This window comes from Colobus angolensis, unplaced genomic scaffold (genome assembly GCF_000951035.1).
Source record: "Colobus angolensis palliatus isolate OR3802 unplaced genomic scaffold, Cang.pa_1.0 Scaffold152, whole genome shotgun sequence".
NCBI lineage: Eukaryota > Metazoa > Chordata > Mammalia > Primates > Cercopithecidae > Colobus > Colobus angolensis.
In genome coordinates, this window is record NW_012114622.1 from 7718524 (window position 1) to 7735225 (window position 16702).

The 16702-nt window shown below is 38.9% G+C and overlaps 1 protein-coding gene across 1 annotated transcript in view; it reads left to right on the forward strand.

The window, feature by feature from the left end:
- CAPRIN1 (cell cycle associated protein 1) overlaps window positions 1-16702 on the forward strand; it is a 49182-nt gene that overhangs the window by 18797 nt on the left and 13683 nt on the right. Inside the window, exons 3-11 of the mRNA XM_011936395.1 lie at window positions 2390-2452; window positions 2561-2647; window positions 6791-7029; window positions 7115-7197; window positions 10130-10267; window positions 13250-13302; window positions 13380-13466; window positions 14744-14899; window positions 14985-15093. Coding sequence (XP_011791785.1) covers window positions 2390-2452; window positions 2561-2647; window positions 6791-7029; window positions 7115-7197; window positions 10130-10267; window positions 13250-13302; window positions 13380-13466; window positions 14744-14899; window positions 14985-15093 — 1015 coding nt within the window. The remainder of the gene's footprint in view (window positions 1-2389; window positions 2453-2560; window positions 2648-6790; window positions 7030-7114; window positions 7198-10129; window positions 10268-13249; window positions 13303-13379; window positions 13467-14743; window positions 14900-14984; window positions 15094-16702) is intronic.

Consider the following 16702-nt stretch of genomic DNA (forward strand, 5'->3'; position numbering starts at 1 on the left):
CAGGATGGTCTCGATCTCCTGACCTCGTGATCCGCCCGTCTCGGCCTCCCAAAGTGCTGGGATTACAGGCTTGAGCCACTGCGCCCGGCCTAGTTTTTTATTTCTTAAAAGAAAAATAGCCTACCCTTTAAAAAAATAAAATTTTTTATTTTAAAACTTTTTTTTTTTTTTTAGCTTCCCAAGCTTATGAGTCTTCCCTTTTTAAAAAGAGAATGAACTGTCTGTTGATCCTCAGAGTATCGTGAGTTAATTGGACACATCTTCTGCACCTGCGGTCAGATCTGTCACATCAGTGTGAAAAATCTTTTTTTTTTTTTCTCAAATTAGTAGACTGAAATTTTATACCTGTTTATTTGGAGGCTTATAGATTGTGTGAAATAGTTCATCTGATAATAAAATTGGATACTTTTAAAAGACTTTAATGTCTTAGTGATTATCTTGGTTTTATTTACCTCCAGTGTTACGAAGGAATTATGGTAGGGTTTTCAATTTGGGGTAGAATGTCTAGGCAAGTTGACATTTGTTTATGGTACAAAGAAAATAGATCATTTGACCTAAAAGAAAAAGAAAAAACAAAACTTATTACCATTGCTTTTAAACTGGCTTCTGTGGTTTCTGAATGCCCTTTATTAGAATTTAACTTTGTACTTTGTTTCACAATTTTATTATTGATAAGGGGGTAAGGATCTATGTATGTTCATAATTTTCTGGGATTAAGTATTGTCCTGTTAATTTAGATTTATCCTCATTCCCTGTCCTCTGACCTTTACAATAATAACAGTTTGTGACTGTGTTGCATTACCTGAATATCTGTGGGGTCTTACCTAATAGTAGTAGCCTAGGAAATCTGCAAAGTTTTAATCTTAGCAAGAAAACGTGATCTTAAACCAGATGTTAGTTTTCTATCCTCACCCTTGAACTAATAAAGCAAAGCTGTTGACTTGTGTACTAGTGAGGTGGTAGCTATCTTGTTCAAGATAAATGGATGAATTACATTGAAGACAATATGCCCATGAGTTTATTCAGAAAAATACTTTTCTTTTTTTAAATCGTGGTGGGGAGCACCGTCTCACTCTGTCGCCCAGGCTGGAGTGCAGTGGCATTGTTTCAGCTAACTGCAACCTTCACCTCCAGGGTTCAAGCGATTCTCCCACCTCAGCCTCCCAAGTAGCTGGGACTACCGACTTGCACTACCATACCTAGCTAATTTTTGTATTTTTTGGTAGAGATGGGGTTTCATCATGTTGGCCAGGCTGGTGTTAAACTCCTGACCTCAGGTTATCCACCCCCCTTGGCCTTCCAGAGTACTAGAATTACAGGCGGGAGCCACTGTGCCTGGCCTGAAAAAAGTACTTTTTTCTTTTTTTTTGAGATGAAATTTCGCTCTTGTGGCCCAGGCTGGAGTGCAGTGGCGTGATCTCGGCTCACTGCAGCCTCCACCTCCTGGGTTCAAGTGATTCTCCTGCCTCAGCCTCCTGAGTAGCTGGGATTACAGGCATGCACCACCATGCCCAGCTAATTTTGTATTTTTAGTAGAGATGAGGTTTCTCCATGTTGGTCAGACTGGTCTTGAACTCCTGACCTCAGGTGATCTGCCCACCTTGGCCTCCCAAAGTGCTGGGATTACAGGCGTGAGTCACTATGTTTGGCCTGAAAATACTCTTATATCACCTAGTCACATGAATTCTTCTTATGGGGAGAGGGAGAGACAAAAATTTAACCTGATAAATGTCTGATATGCTCACCTGATATAAGCAGGATCTTAACCAAATTGTGGCCCTTAGCCATGTGGGTGGGAGCCATATGCCTAGTCCATCTAATACTCTTTCTTGTAGGAATGAATAATGTTGTGTCATTGGTTTACAGTACAGTCTTTGATATCATTCAGCAATGGTTGGAGTAGATCTAAAAAGTTTTATGTACTTAGGCTGGGCGCGGTGGCTTATGCCTGTAATCCTAGCACTTTGGGAGGCTGAGGCAGGTGGATCACCTGAGGTCAGGAGTTTGAGACCAGCCTGACCACATGGTGAAACCCTGTCTCTACAAAAAATACAAAAAAAATTAGCTGCGCATGGTGGTGAGTGCCTGTAATCCCAGCTACTTTAGGGGCTGATGCAGTAGAATAGCTTGAACATGGGAGGCAGAGGTTACATTGAGACAAGATCGTGCCATTGCACTCTAGCCTGGGTGACAAGAGTGAAACTGTCTCAAAAAAGAAAAAAAAAATTTTTTTTTTTTTTTTTATGTACTTAGACTGGAATATATCTTAAAAGTTTATTTAAGGCAAAATTTGAGACAAACTTAGAGGATTGTGTGGGTTTTGTCAAGCATGCTTAAGCTGGTATATACCTTCAATATGGAATGTAATTCTTTTTTTCTTTTAATATAGGGTAAGCTTGATGATTACCAGGAACGAATGAACAAAGGGGAAAGGCTTAATCAAGACCAGCTGGTAAATATGTTATATTTTTATTTTAGACCTAATGCTAACTTTTAAATAGAAAAATTAATTTTGTGGTTTTTTGTCTTTACAGTAAAGTTGGGTTCTTTGTCATTTTAGGATGCCGTTTCTAAGTACCAGGAAGTCACAAATAATTTGGAGTTTGCAAAAGAATTACAGAGGAGTTTCATGGCACTAAGTCAGGATGTAAGTAAAAGAAAGTATACATATTTATGAAATACTTTTGTTGTTCTTTGGGTTTTAGTTTTTCCATTACTGTTGATAAGCTGTCTGCAAGGTGAGATAGTTGTATCCAGTTATATCTAAGATGCCTTCACATTCTGTAAAGTTTAGCGTAACACCTGAAAGATGTCTTTTAAAAATACTAAGTTTGAAACTGGGGGCGGTGGCATATGCTTATAGCCCTAGCTCCTCAATAGGTTGAGGCCAAGAGTTCACGGCCGCTGTGCATATGATCACTCCTGTGAATAGCCACTGCACTTCAGCCTGGGCAACGTGATAAAACCCCATCTCTAAAAAAAACCATTAAATTAAAAAAAAATTTTGAAAGGACCAAGTTTGAGATATGACAAACGTGTTGTAACTATGCTAAAGGTCTCATTGGTTTAACATGTTAGCTCTGCAAATACATATAAATAAGATAGTCGTTAGACCTAAATAAATGTTTTTTATTTATCATGTTCCTTATGTCTAATGACTCAAAATTTAACAGTCAGAAAATAAAGAGGCTCGTTTATATAATTGGTAATTATTCTCTGCTTTAGGAACCTTAAGGGGTATGGCAAACTGATGTGCTCCTATATCAGCACTCGATCCAACATAATAGTGGGTTTTTGATGTGACAAAAACCTTTGGGAATAAGGACAAAAGTTAAATACAAGCAAAGTCAGATAATTTGTTGAGGTCAGAAAATTAAGCCATCTGAATAAGTGTCATCTTCTTTGGAAAAGGCTAGTAACATTGAAATACAGGCATATATTCCATAATGATGTTTCAGTCAACTGTGGACCACATATATGATGGTGGTCCCGTAACATTATAATACTGTATTTTTATTGTACCTATTCTATGTTTAGATATACAAATAGTTACCACTGTGTTACAGTTGCCTACAGTAGTCAGTACAGTAACATGCTATACACATTTGTAATCTAGGAGCTAATATGCTAAACCATATAGCCTAGGTGTATAGTGGATTGTACTATCTATCTAGGTTGTGTAAGTACACTCCATGTTTGCACAATGATGAAATTCCCTACTGACATGTTTCTCAGAATGTATCCTTGTTAAGTATATGTGTGACTATATAAAGTTTACTCTAATTTGCTGAAACAAAAAAAACAGTTTATTATATGAGACAATGCAGTGTAGGGATTAAGAGATCTGATTCTAGAAGCAGACTGCCCAGTTGAATCCCAATTTTGTGACTTGACTTAGTAGTATGACCATGGATGAGTTACTTAATTTCACTGTTCTTGTATTAGTCAAGGTTTTCCAGAGTAACAGATCCAATAGGATAGAAAGGGGGCTGATGGGCAGAGCCATCAGTGCCTCGGTTTTCTAATCTGTAAAATGGTGATAATAATTGTACCTACATCATAGGGTTGTGCTTAGAACAGTATTTGATGCATAACTAATATATTTCAAGCACTTAATCCTTTGTTTGTTTTGTTTTGAGACAGAGTGTTGCTCTGTTGCCCAGGCTGGAGTGCAGTGCCGTTATCTCAGCTTGCTGCAACCTCCGCCTCTCGAGTAACTGGGACTACAGACCAGCGCGCGCCACCATGCCTGTCTAATTTTTAAATTTTTAGTAGGGACGGAGTTTCACCACGTCGGCCAGGCTTGTCTCAAACTCCTGACCCCTCAGGTGATTGGCCTGCCTCAGCCTCCCAAAGTGTTGGGATTACAGGCGTGAGCCAACGTACCTAGCTTCAAGTACTTAATCTTAGAATTACTTATTATATCGGACCAGGGAAGGAAAGTCTTTGCCTGAAAACAAAAAAAGTAATTTAATTTTGTACGTAGTGTCTTAGTCAACTTTGTGTTACTGTAATGGAATGCCTGAGACTGGATAATTTATATAAAGAACATAAATTTGTTTCTCACACTTCTGGATGCTGGGAAGTCCAAGATCAAGGTACCAGCATCTTGCTGCATTACTGTGTCCTCACATAGTGGTAGAGGGCTTAAGGGGCAAGAGAGAGTGGTCATACTCCTGCAAGCTCTTTTTATAGTAATATTAATTCATTCTAAATAGCTCCCAAAAGGCTCAACCTCCCAACACTATTGCATTGGGTGGGTTAAGTTTCCAACACTTGAATTTTTGGGAATGCATTCATACCATAGCACCAAAGGAGAGATTTATTCCACTTAACTTGATGAACCCTGCCCACTTTCTTTTTCTTTTTTAAAATAGAAGCAGGATTGCTATACAGTTTAATGTAACATCTATTTTGGAAGTTACTATCACTGTGTAATGAAAATACCTGTATCCTTTTTTGCTTCTCTTGTAACACTTTGGTATTTTCAGGACTTTTCTCTGAGCTTTGACTTCGTTAGCAGAGCTTTTGTTTATCTTTGATCCTTTGGTATACTTTCCACAATTATTAAACATGCTTTTTGTTCGGCATTCAAGAACTTCTTTAGCCTGGCTCCAGCCTACCTTTTCACCTTTTTCCTTCTTGAACTGTTCATTTCATACAGAATAGCTTTCTTATCTTCTTTTGCTTTAACTTCCTTTCACATTCCTGCCCGTCTTCCTATGTTTCCTGCCTCCACCTACCTATAAAGACCTTCCTGCGCAGGGTGTGGTTGCTCACGCCTGTAACCCCACGAATGGATCACCTGAGGTCAGGAGTTGAAGACTAGCCTGGCCAACGTAGTGAAACCCTGTCTCTGCTAAAAATACAAAAATTAGCCGGGCGAGGGAGCACACACCTGTAATCCCAGGAGGCTGAGGCAGGAGAATTGCTTGAACTCAGGAGGTTGATGTGTCAGTGATCCAGGATTGTGCCACTGCACTCCTGGGCAAGAGTGAGACTCCATCTCAAAAACAAAACAAAACGAAAAACACCTTCCTGGCTGGTCATGGTGGCTCATACCTGTAATACTAGTATTTTAGGAGGCTGAGGTGAGAGGATTGCTTGAGGCCAGGAGTTCAAGACCCAAGACCAGCCTTGGAAACATAGACCTTGCCTCAAAAAATTTTTATTAAATTATTGTAGCTATCACTTGCCATTTATTGCTAAGATATTTATTCTGCACACTCTGTTACCATTATAGATTTGTCTTTTTATTGCAGCCTTCATCATTCCTCTCAGGTCTCCTTCCCCATTTTTCCCTTTAATATAGGTTTCATATGTCCCCATTTTGGTTTTCTGTGTCTTGGTTCATCCTAGTGAGGCTTGAGAAAGGGGAAAAAGTAGAAAGGAAAACACTGCCATTCCTCTTGGAAAGACTGGCCTTCCTCTGTCCTCAGCCTGATGTTAGATACATGAGAGAGGGAGAGAAATAATTGAGTTTGGCTGATGTTTTCCTTTCAGCCTTTCTAGGGAAGAAAAAAAAGAATGTGGGGAAAATACATTCAGACTTAGCTTTATCTATTTTTCTCCACCAGCATCTTATTCAGAAAAAAAATTAGGCACTTTTTTCCATAGAATGGAATGTGTTTCTGAGACTGGCAGCGGATTATTTGGGGGCAAAGGGGCACTTGTGGGTTTTTGGCATTTCCTTGTGAGTCATTAGTAGATACTCAGAGTTAGAACTTTGGGTTATTTGTCCATAGAGGAGCTAGATTGAGGTAAGATTTTTATTGTTGCTGTGGTTGGGTTTCTTTTTTAATTGGCCTAGGCCTTTAAATTTCTGTATAATTTCTAAATTCATAAAATTTTTACTTTTTATATGCATAATGAAAAACTTCAGACATCTATACCTAACTAAAGAAAACAGTACAATGAAACTCTTTGTACCTGTACTGAACTTGTATATTTATCATCTCATGGTCAGTTGTATTTCACATAAAGCCACATTCATTTCCTTGCTCCTTTTGCCCTCTAGATTATTTTGAAAGAAGCCCCAAACACATTGTTTCATCAGTAATATTTCAGTAGTAAAATACCTTCTAGGGAAAGAGCTGTTCTGAATTTTTAACAATTGCTTAAAATGATTATGTTTAAAACTGTATTTGTAAGTCAGGAATCATCCTTTTGTGTACTGGGGTCATATCTCACTCATTGAGTAAAACATGTCTTATTTAAGCTGGACCTGAAATGGATTGAACTAAGTTTTATAGAACTCATTTTGGTGTTTTACATTGATACCGTTTTGCAGATTCAGAAAACAATAAAGAAGACAGCACGTCGGGAGCAGCTTATGAGAGAAGAAGCTGAACAGAAACGTTTAAAAACTGTACTTGAGCTACAATATGTTTTGGACAAATTGGGAGATGATGAAGTGCGGACTGACCTGAAACAAGGTTTGAATGGAGTGCCAATATTGTCCGAAGAGGAGCTGTCATTGTTGGATGAATTCTATAAGCTAGTAGACCCTGAACGGGACATGAGCTTGAGGTATTAGTGGTATTTGATAATAGAAACTTCTGAGTATTTAAGTTGACAACTGAAAGGTTATTAATTAGCTATTTACTATTAAAAGGTTGAATGAACAGTATGAACATGCCTCCATTCACCTGTGGGATCTGCTGGAAGGGAAGGAAAAACCTGTATGTGGAACCACCTGTGAGTATCACTGATAACTTTGATTTTATAACTAGGAATCTTTAAAAATTAATTTTCCTATGTTTATAGTTCACTTGGGAGAAAAAAATTAGTTTTCTTTTTTTTTTTTGAGACAGAGTCTACTCTCTTACCTAGGCTGGAGTGTAGTGGCGTGCTCTCAGCTCACTGCAACCTCTGCCTACCGAGTTCAAGTGATTCTATCACTTCAGCCTCCCAAGTAGCTGGGATTACAGACATGGGCCACCACGCCTGGCTAATTTTTGTATTTTTAGTAGAGACAGGGTTTCGCCACGTTGACTAGGCTGTTTAGAACTCCTTACCGCAAATCATTCACCTGCCTGGGCCTCCCAAAGTGCTGGGATTACAGGTGTGAGCCACTGCGCCCAGCTAGTTTTCCTATTTAAAATTAATATTACTTGAATAAAATTTAGAAGTGTATACATAACATTCATCTGCTATTTACTGCTTGGTTTCTTTTTTGTTTCTTTATATGTTTAATCTGTAATGTGGAAATCAGAACACGAGCAACAAAACAACTGAAACTGGGAGTCTGATAGTCCTAACTTCACATGGTCTTGTATGTAACTTAACTGTGTTTGAGGTAGACAGATTAACATCAGATTGAGTTTCCACAGCTTTTGGTAATAGATAGGGACTGTTTGTTTTATGACTGAAGTTTCGTGAAATAATTATTGCATTTCATACATTCTGCTCATGGTTATTGCCTTAGTTTTTCTTTAGTTTGTCTTAGACATCTGCTAATTTGAGGATGTTAGTTTTTTCCTGTATTTAATTCTGATACTTGGTCTAGTTTTCTGTGTGAGCTCCTTATTCTCAAACATGCAACTGTGAACTGATTTTTTAAAAAAGGGACATTTACATTTCACTCCTTCAGTAAACTAGGAATTTACGTTTTAGCCTTTTGTGAAACCAGGGAATAGATTCTTATCTTTGCGATTTGTAAGGTTGAATTAGGAAGGTAGATTTTTGAACATAAAATGAAAGCATCTGTATTTATGCATTTTTAGCTATTGGTTGAAAAGAAATCAGATTGGATTATAAGCTTTAGTCACCAAAATGGTATGAGCTTTAATTGGCAAAATTTAGAAGAGTGTATTTGCTTTAAGGGTGCCAGTCCTTGTCTGTCCTTTCTTCATTTAAGAAATAATTTTCTTGGTTTGTTAACTTTTACTCTGGTCTGTATTTCTTTGTAAAATATGTGTTTACCTTTTTGCTTTTAGTTCTGCAAGTTCTATATGTATAAGCTTGTTAGCTTAAAAAAGTAGTTTTAGGTCAAGCTTCATCAAATTTTCATGAGCATTGTTGAGTAACAAAGGTGTTATTAAACCTTTAAGCTTATAGCTTGTTTTGGGGTTATTTTCTACCTAATCTTATCCCACATCATAGGAATGTAACATCTTTACAATGGAAAGGTACTAATCTTTATAATGGAAAGGTACTAATATACCCAAATTAGTGTTTTCATGTACGTTTGATTTGTATCTATAACTTAACAGTTTTGAGCCAGGAGCTGCTGAAGTGAAATAAGGAAAACATATGATCTAAAGAGTTGTTGGTAGTTTATTAGGATTAATTTCCCAAAGCTTTTGATACAGTACAGTCCTCAAAATTTTATTTTTCTTTACAGTGACCTATCAGGGAGTGGCCCTACTGTATAGCTATTAATAATATACAAGCCAAGGAAACTGAAAGTAGTAACTCTTTATACATCTCCCCCTCTGCCCTGCACTGTTTTTAAGTATCCTGGTACACCAAATTCTGATAGTTTTTGTTTTTAAATATCTTTCGATTGCCTACTTCTTTCTCTTCTTCTTTTATGCCTTTCTCTTGTCTGATGCAGTTGCTTTAAATCTTTAATGGCTTAAAATCTTTAGTGGCTTCATCTCAGTTTTATTTATATAAGTTTGTCCTTAACTTCAAGGACATTCATGGTCTGTTTTTTACCAGTTTCTGCAGCCACATCTTTCCCTATGCTTTTTCTTTGTTCCCTGTATTTTAGCCACAGTGGCTTCCTTTCCTTTTCTTGTATTTGACATCCTTTGTATAGGACTTTGTAATGCTCTTTCCTCTACCTTGAAACACTTCCACCCCTCTACTCTTCTAGATTTCAACTCTTGTAGCACTTACCTAGGAAAGCCTTTTGTGGCCTCACTCTGACTGGGTCCAATCCGTTGTACTTCTGTGTAGTACTTTTCACAGATGTAAGTTTTTTGTAGTTGTATTTGATACCACCTCTGTTAGACCATAAGCTTATTGAGGGAAGATACTGTGTCTTTACATACCTTTTTGTTTTCCCAGTGCCTAGCATATTGCCTAATGTGTAGTAGGTGCTGAATAAATACTTTTTGAATGAATAAATGTTAAATGTCATCTTTTTCCCCCTGACTAATTTACTTAAAATACATAAAGTTCAGGCCGGGCACGGTGGCTCATGCCTGTTAATACCAGCCCTTTGGGAAGCTGAGGTGGGCAGATCACCTGAGGTCAGACCTTCACAGGGCAACATGGTGAAACACCGCCTCTACTAAAAATACAAAAATTGGCTGAACATGGTGGTACACACCTGTAATCTCAGCTACTTGGGAGGCTGAGGAACAAGAATTGCATGAATCTGGGAGGCAGAGGTTGCAGTGAGCTGAGATAATGCCACTGCACTCCAACCTGGGTTTCAGAGCAAGACTATCTCAAAAACAAACAAAAAACCCCATAAAGTTTAATATAATTACATTCTTCTTGTTCCCTATCATTCTGCAATACATTTCTGTTCTTGGTAAAATGTAATCTTTTTATGTGTTTATGTGTTTTAGTAACAGTTGTTTTTTAATCACAATATTTTATAGAATGTTGGATCTTCTTCAAGCCAGGCATCCTCAGATAAGTCTTACATTATAATTCATGCTCTTTTTCTTAGATAAAGTTCTAAAGGAAATTGTTGAGCGTGTTTTTCAGTCAAACTACTTTGACAGCGCCCACAACCACCAGAATGGGTTGTGTGAGGAAGAAGAGGCAGCCTCAGCACCTGCAGTTGAAGACCAGGTACCTGAAGCTGGTAAGTATTAGGTGGATATGAACTTTAGTTTAGGGTTTTGGTTTTATTTGATTTTGCTACAAGTTTATATACGTACTTAGTTTTCATATATGTACATTAGATTTTATTTTTAAAGAGACTTTAAGCATGACAAACTGTTAAGAGAGATTATCGAGTAATTCCTACCAGTATTCATTATCAGTCATTTGTCTTACTAGTCTTGATCACTATTACAAACTGAGTTCTTTTGCAGTAGTATTGATGGGCAGGAGTATGGGTGAGGGTCAGCTGTTAACAAGGATTTTCAAATAGGTTTCTGTCTGAAATGCCCAGATTTGCTGTTTACCATGCCAGTGCATTGGATAAATAGTATGAGTTGCTTTTGTTTTGTTTTAATCATGGGGAGATTATAACTCCATAATCTTGAACTATAAATTCCTCCAAGGCAAGGAGTCTTTTCCAGTTAATTTTATCATGTGACACAACACTAATTATATAGCTAGACACCGAACTGTGAATACTTTTATGGTAACTCTTACGTTGATGAGTGAAATTCTGAATACAAGGAAACATCGGAGTATAAATTTTGCTAGAATCAGAGTGCCTGAATTTAAATCTTGGCTTCAACATTTACTAGCTCTGTAACTTTGGGCAAGTTAGTGAAACTCTTGTACCTCAGATTCCCCATTTAGAAAATATGTCGAGGCTGGGCGCGGTGGCTCATGCCTGTAATCCCAGCACTTTGGGAGGCCGAGGCAGGCGGATCACGAGGTCAGGAGATCGAGACCATCCTGGCTAACATGGTGAAACACCGTCTCTACTAAAAATACAAAAAATTAGCCGGGCGTGGTGGTGGGCGCCTGTAGTCCCAGCTACTCGGGAGGCTGAGGCGGGAGAATGGCGTGAACCCGGGAGGCGGAGCTTGCAGTGAGCCAAGATCTCGCCACTGCACTCCAGCCTGGGTGACAGAGCAAGACTCCGTCTCAAAAAGAAAATATGTCAAGTGTGTATATAGTGCCTGGCACACGGTAAGCACTTGGTAACTGGTAGCGAGTAGGTTGAAACTAGATTGTACATTGGTAGAATTAATAGTTGCAGATTAATATAAGGCAATCTTTTTCCCCCTCTTACCACTTTACTAAGTAAGATTTTTAATCTGTATGTTGCTTTATACTATTACTTATGAGAAGAGAGAGGGCTTTTAATATAGTAGCTCTTTATTTGCATTATACATGATCTGAAATAGCTACTGTTGAACCTAAAGTAATTAATTCTGGAATAAATGGTAAAGAAAACTTTCTAAAATATAAAACACTGTTAATTAACTTTATAAATAAGTTTTAAGTAAATTTAGATTATGTGATGGTGAACTATTTACTTTGTTTGGAATTTAAGTTGGATTTTTTTTTTTTTTTTTGAGACAGAGTCTCTTGTCTGTCACCCAGGCTGGAGTGCAGTGGCGTGGTCCTGGCTCACTGCAACCTCTTGCCTCCCGGGTTCAAGCGATTATCCTGCCTCAGGCTCCTGACTAGCAGGGACTACAGGCACACACCACCATGCCAGGCTAATTTTTGTATTTTCAATAGAGATGGGGTTTCACCATGTTGCTCAGGCTGATGTCGAACTCCTGACCTCAGGTATCCACCGGCCTTGGCCTTCCAAAGTGCTGGGATAAAGGCGTGAGCCACTGCGCCTGGCCTTGTTTTTTTTGAGTCAGAGTCTAGCTCTGTTGCCCAGGCTGGAGTGTAGTGGCATGATCTTGGCTTACTGCAGGTTTCTACCTCCAATGGTCAAGCAGTTCTCCTGCGTTAGCCTCTCGAGTAGCTGGGATTACAGGTGCGCACCACCACGCTTGGCTGATCATTTGTATCTTTAGTAGAGATAGGGTTTGACCATATCGGCCAGGCTGGTCTCGAGCTCCGGACCTCAAGTGATCCGCCCGCGTTGGCCTCCCAAAGTCCTGAGATTATAGGCGTGAGCCACCATACCCAGCCTTAAGTTGAATTCTTTTTTGGGCACTGAGTCTCACTCTATACCCAGGCTGGAGTGTAGTGGCACGATCTCAGCTTGCTGCAACCTCTGCCTCCCGGGTTCAAGCGATTCTTGTGCCTCAGCCTTCCCAGTAACTGGTATTACAGGCACACACCACGTCTGGCTAATTTTTGTATTTTTAGTAGAGACGGGGTTTCACCATGTTGGCCAGGCTGGTCTCAAGCTCCTGACCTCAGGTGATCCCCCTGCCCTGGCCTCCCAAAGTGCTGGGATTACAGGCGTGAGCCACCGCGCCTGGCCTAGTTGAATTCTTAACTTTAAAAAAGATTTATTGTACTTTATGGTATCATTTCTAAAAATAGACTTTATTTTTATTTATTTATTTATTTTTTGAGATGGAGTTTTGCTCTTGTTTCCCAGGCTGGAGCGCAATGGCCTGATCTCGGCTCACTGCAACCTCCGCCTCCCAGGTTCAAGCGGTTCTCCTGCCTCAGCCTCCTGAGTAGCTGGGATTACAGGCGTCCACCACCATGCCCGGCCAATTTTTTGCATTTTTAGTAGAGATGGGGTTTCACCAGATTGGCCAGGTTGATCTCGAACTCTTGACCTCAGGTGTGCACCCATCTTGGTCTTCCAAAGTGCTGGGATTACAGGCATGAGCCACTGTACCCAGCCGACTTTATTTTTTAGAGCAGTTTTAGGCTCACAGCAAAACTGAACAGAAGGTGTAGCCATTTCCCATTTACTTTCTACCCTCACTGATGCACAGCCTCCCTCATTGTCAGCATCCCCCTGACCAGAGTGGTATATTTGTTAACAATTGATAAACCCACACTGGCACATTATTGTCACCCAAAGTCCATAGTTTACATTTGGGTTTACTCTTAGTGTTGTAATTTTCTGGGTTTGGACAAATGTATAATGACATGCTACCTACCAATATCACGCAGAGTAGAGTAGTATTACTGACCTAAAAATCCTTTTGTTTTGCACCATTTTTTAACCTCTTAGAACCTGAGCCAGCAGAGGAGTACACTGAGCAAAGTGAAGTTGAATCAACAGAGGTATGATTTTAATTTAATGCTGCCTTTACTTTGCTGCCTTTCAAACAAATGTCTCAAACATTTACTTTGCTTTGCAGTATGTAAATAGACAGTTCATGGCGGAAACACAGTTCACCAGTGGTGAAAAGGAGCAGGTAGATGAGTGGACAGTTGAAACGGTTGAGGTAAGAGTTCTCTGTATTGCAAGGTTGTTGTCTTTGTTTTCACTTAGTAATTTTTATTTCTACTGAGAACAAATTAAGATTGTTTTTTGCATTATTAGTACATTTATTATAATAACAAACTCATTACACCAGACTGTTACTTCGAAAAAATGAATGTTTATCCCTGTGGATATTTAATATGATCACTGCTTTGCTGAACCAATGTAAAAAAAAAAATTTTATACAAAGTTGTATGTGGATTAATCTGTTACCATGATTTGTCTCTTACTGAAATTAGGTTGCTTTGTAAAAATCAGGGCTCCCACACTGATCTGTGTTTTGGGGTATCATCTTGTACTCCTTTACCCTAATGTTTGGTCACCAGGCTGTAGACTTCCTCTAGTGTTTTCTAATGCTGTCTCTCAACTGATACGATAATTTTTTTGGGGGTCCTCATGTCTAGTTCAGTGACTCTTCATATTACTCCTCTCTGACTGCCTCTGGACCATCCTATTCATTGTCACAACTTAATTTTATTGGAAAAGTTAGCTTTAAGTTACTTGTACTTGAGGCTCTCAGTGATGCCTTGTTACCTGTAAGATACAGTCCAAAAAACTTTACCAATGGGTCCTGGCCTTCCTTTTGATCCTCTTTTAGATGTCTTTCTTTACACCCCCAAAGTGCAGGAAAATAGCTGTAAGCTGAGGGTAATATGCTTTTCTTTTTAATATGTTATTCTTCTATCAAGACCATTCTCCTGGCCGGGCACGGTGGCTCATGCCTGTAATCCCAGCACTTTGTGGGGCTGAGGCAGGTGGATCACATGAGGCCAAGAGTTGGAGCCCAGCCTGTCCAACATGGTGTGAAACCCTGTCTCTACTAAAAATACAAAAATTAGCTGGGCGTGGTGGTGGGTGCCTGTAATCCCAGCTACTTGAGAGGTTGACGCAGGAAAATTGCTTGAACCCGGGGGATAGAGGTTGCAGTGAGCCGAGATCCTGCCACTGCTCTCCAGCCTGGGCTACAGAGCTAGATTCCATCTTAAAAATAAAAATCAATCAATCAATCAACCAACCTGAAATGCTACATAGTGGTCCTATGGAACTGAAACACTGTAGAAGCGACATTTTTCAGAATGTTAAATTTGGCATAAATGTAGTCCATTTGGGTAACTGCATTAAAGCCTGTTCTGTTTATAGTATTAGATGGTATATGTAGTTTGGGGGACCCATCATGATGGTAGTGAGTGGAGCTTTTTTGCTCTCCTGTTGTTTCTCATCCTGTTTTTTCTACCTTAGGTGGTAAATTCACTCCAGCAGCAACCTCAGGCTGCATCCCCTTCAGTACCAGAGCCCCACTCTTTGACTCCAGTGGCTCAGGCAGATCCCCTTGTGAGAAGACAGCGAGTACAAGACCTTATGGCACAAATGCAGGGTCCCTATAATTTCATACAGGTATGTTCATTTTAGTCAGACACTGTAACAGAAACTTTAAGTGTTTATATTATTTGACTTTATTCTATCCTAACTTAACCTGTAGGATTCAATGCTGGATTTTGAAAACCAGACACTCGATCCTGCCATTGTATCTGCACAGCCTATGAATCCAACACAAAACATGGACATGCCCCAGCTGGTTTGCCCTCCAGGTTAGTAGTGGTACATTTTTATGTGAGAGAGAAGTATAAGGCCAGTACTTTTCAGGTTTTATAAAGTTTGTGAAAATTAATTTTATTTTAATGACTTTAATTTTGACTTAGGTCTTTTAATTTGATAAAAAGAATGTTATCATTCCTGTAATTTGAATTAAAAATGTAGTTCCATAATTGTTTATTTTTAAACTTTTTATTGGCATGTAGACATAGAAAAATATATGCAAGTTTAATGAGTTTTTATAAACTGAAAACACCTGCACCTAGATTAAGAAATGAAACATTACCAGTACCCCAGAAACTTGCGTTGTGTTTCCTTTCAATCACTAGTTATCCTCGCCCCTAGCGATAGCAATCACTTCCGTACTTGTAACTATAATAGACCAGTTTTGCCTGTTTTTGTAACTTTAACAAGTGAAATTTTGCTTGGCTTTTAAAATTTCCAAATTTGGGAGTAAAAATAATAGAGATGTCTTTCTTTGAATGCTTATAGCTTTCTAGGAGAATTTCTGGATTTTATTACCTTAAAAAAAATACACAGCAATGAAGTGGGTAAGAGGCAAAGGGGAAAGAGAAACCACAAGATAGTTTCAGACTTTTTCTGGACTTACACCATTATTTGAAGTAGTAGCACTAAATAGAGTTGGGGCCTCCCATTGGGTTAAGTGGATCTTCTCTGCAGGACTGTTAGTGATTGTAAGTCATCCTGGTTTTTCCCAGAACACATCAGTGTTAGTTGCAGAAAAGTGGAACTAAATAAAATAACCTATTTAATGTTGCATGATCTTAAATATCATAAAAGAAGTTGCTGAGTAAAAGTATGTTTAATGACACTTAATTTGGTGTAAGGTAGTTAGGATTTTTCTGAAGTAAAGGGAGCTTATATCTCTTGCCACATTTCTACCAAGAGTTAGAAAACAGATCAAAGGTGATACCTACAAGAGAGCAATCATGGTTTTTAGTGTTCATTTTCTGAGCTCTACCAAAGGAAGATAATAAGTCGTTTTCTCAGCTGGGAAATTGTATGAAAGTCAATATAGGTAGCACTGATAAAACCTGTAAGGCTATTTAGATATTTACATAATGCTGAGTCCATTAGACTCTACAGTGAAAATGGGTGCTTTCTCAATGACTAACCGGAGATCGTCGTTTTGATTATCTGTTTAATCATTGTTGGGAAGGAAGGTGGGAGAGTGATGGGAATTGTTAAGAAGATGCATGCTGAGTTGAATATAGGCTCTTAAAAAGTATATATTATTTATTTAGAGACGGAGTCTCGCTCTGTCACCAGGCTGGAGTGCAGTGGCGTGTTCTTGGCTTGTCTTACTGCAACCCCCGCCTCCTGGGTTCAAGCGATTTTCCTGCCTCAGCCTTCCAAGTAGCTGGAAGTACAGGTGCCTTGCTGATTTTTGTGTTTTAGTAGGGACAGGGTTTCACCATGTTGGCCAGGATGGTCTCAAACTCTTGACCTCGTGATCCACCCGCCTTGACCTCTCAAAGTGCTGGGATTACAAGCGTGAGCCACTGTGCCTGGCCAAAAAGTACATATTTTAAATTTTCTTTTTCTCTAGAAACATTTGAAATTAATTGAAAGTTGGTTAAGATA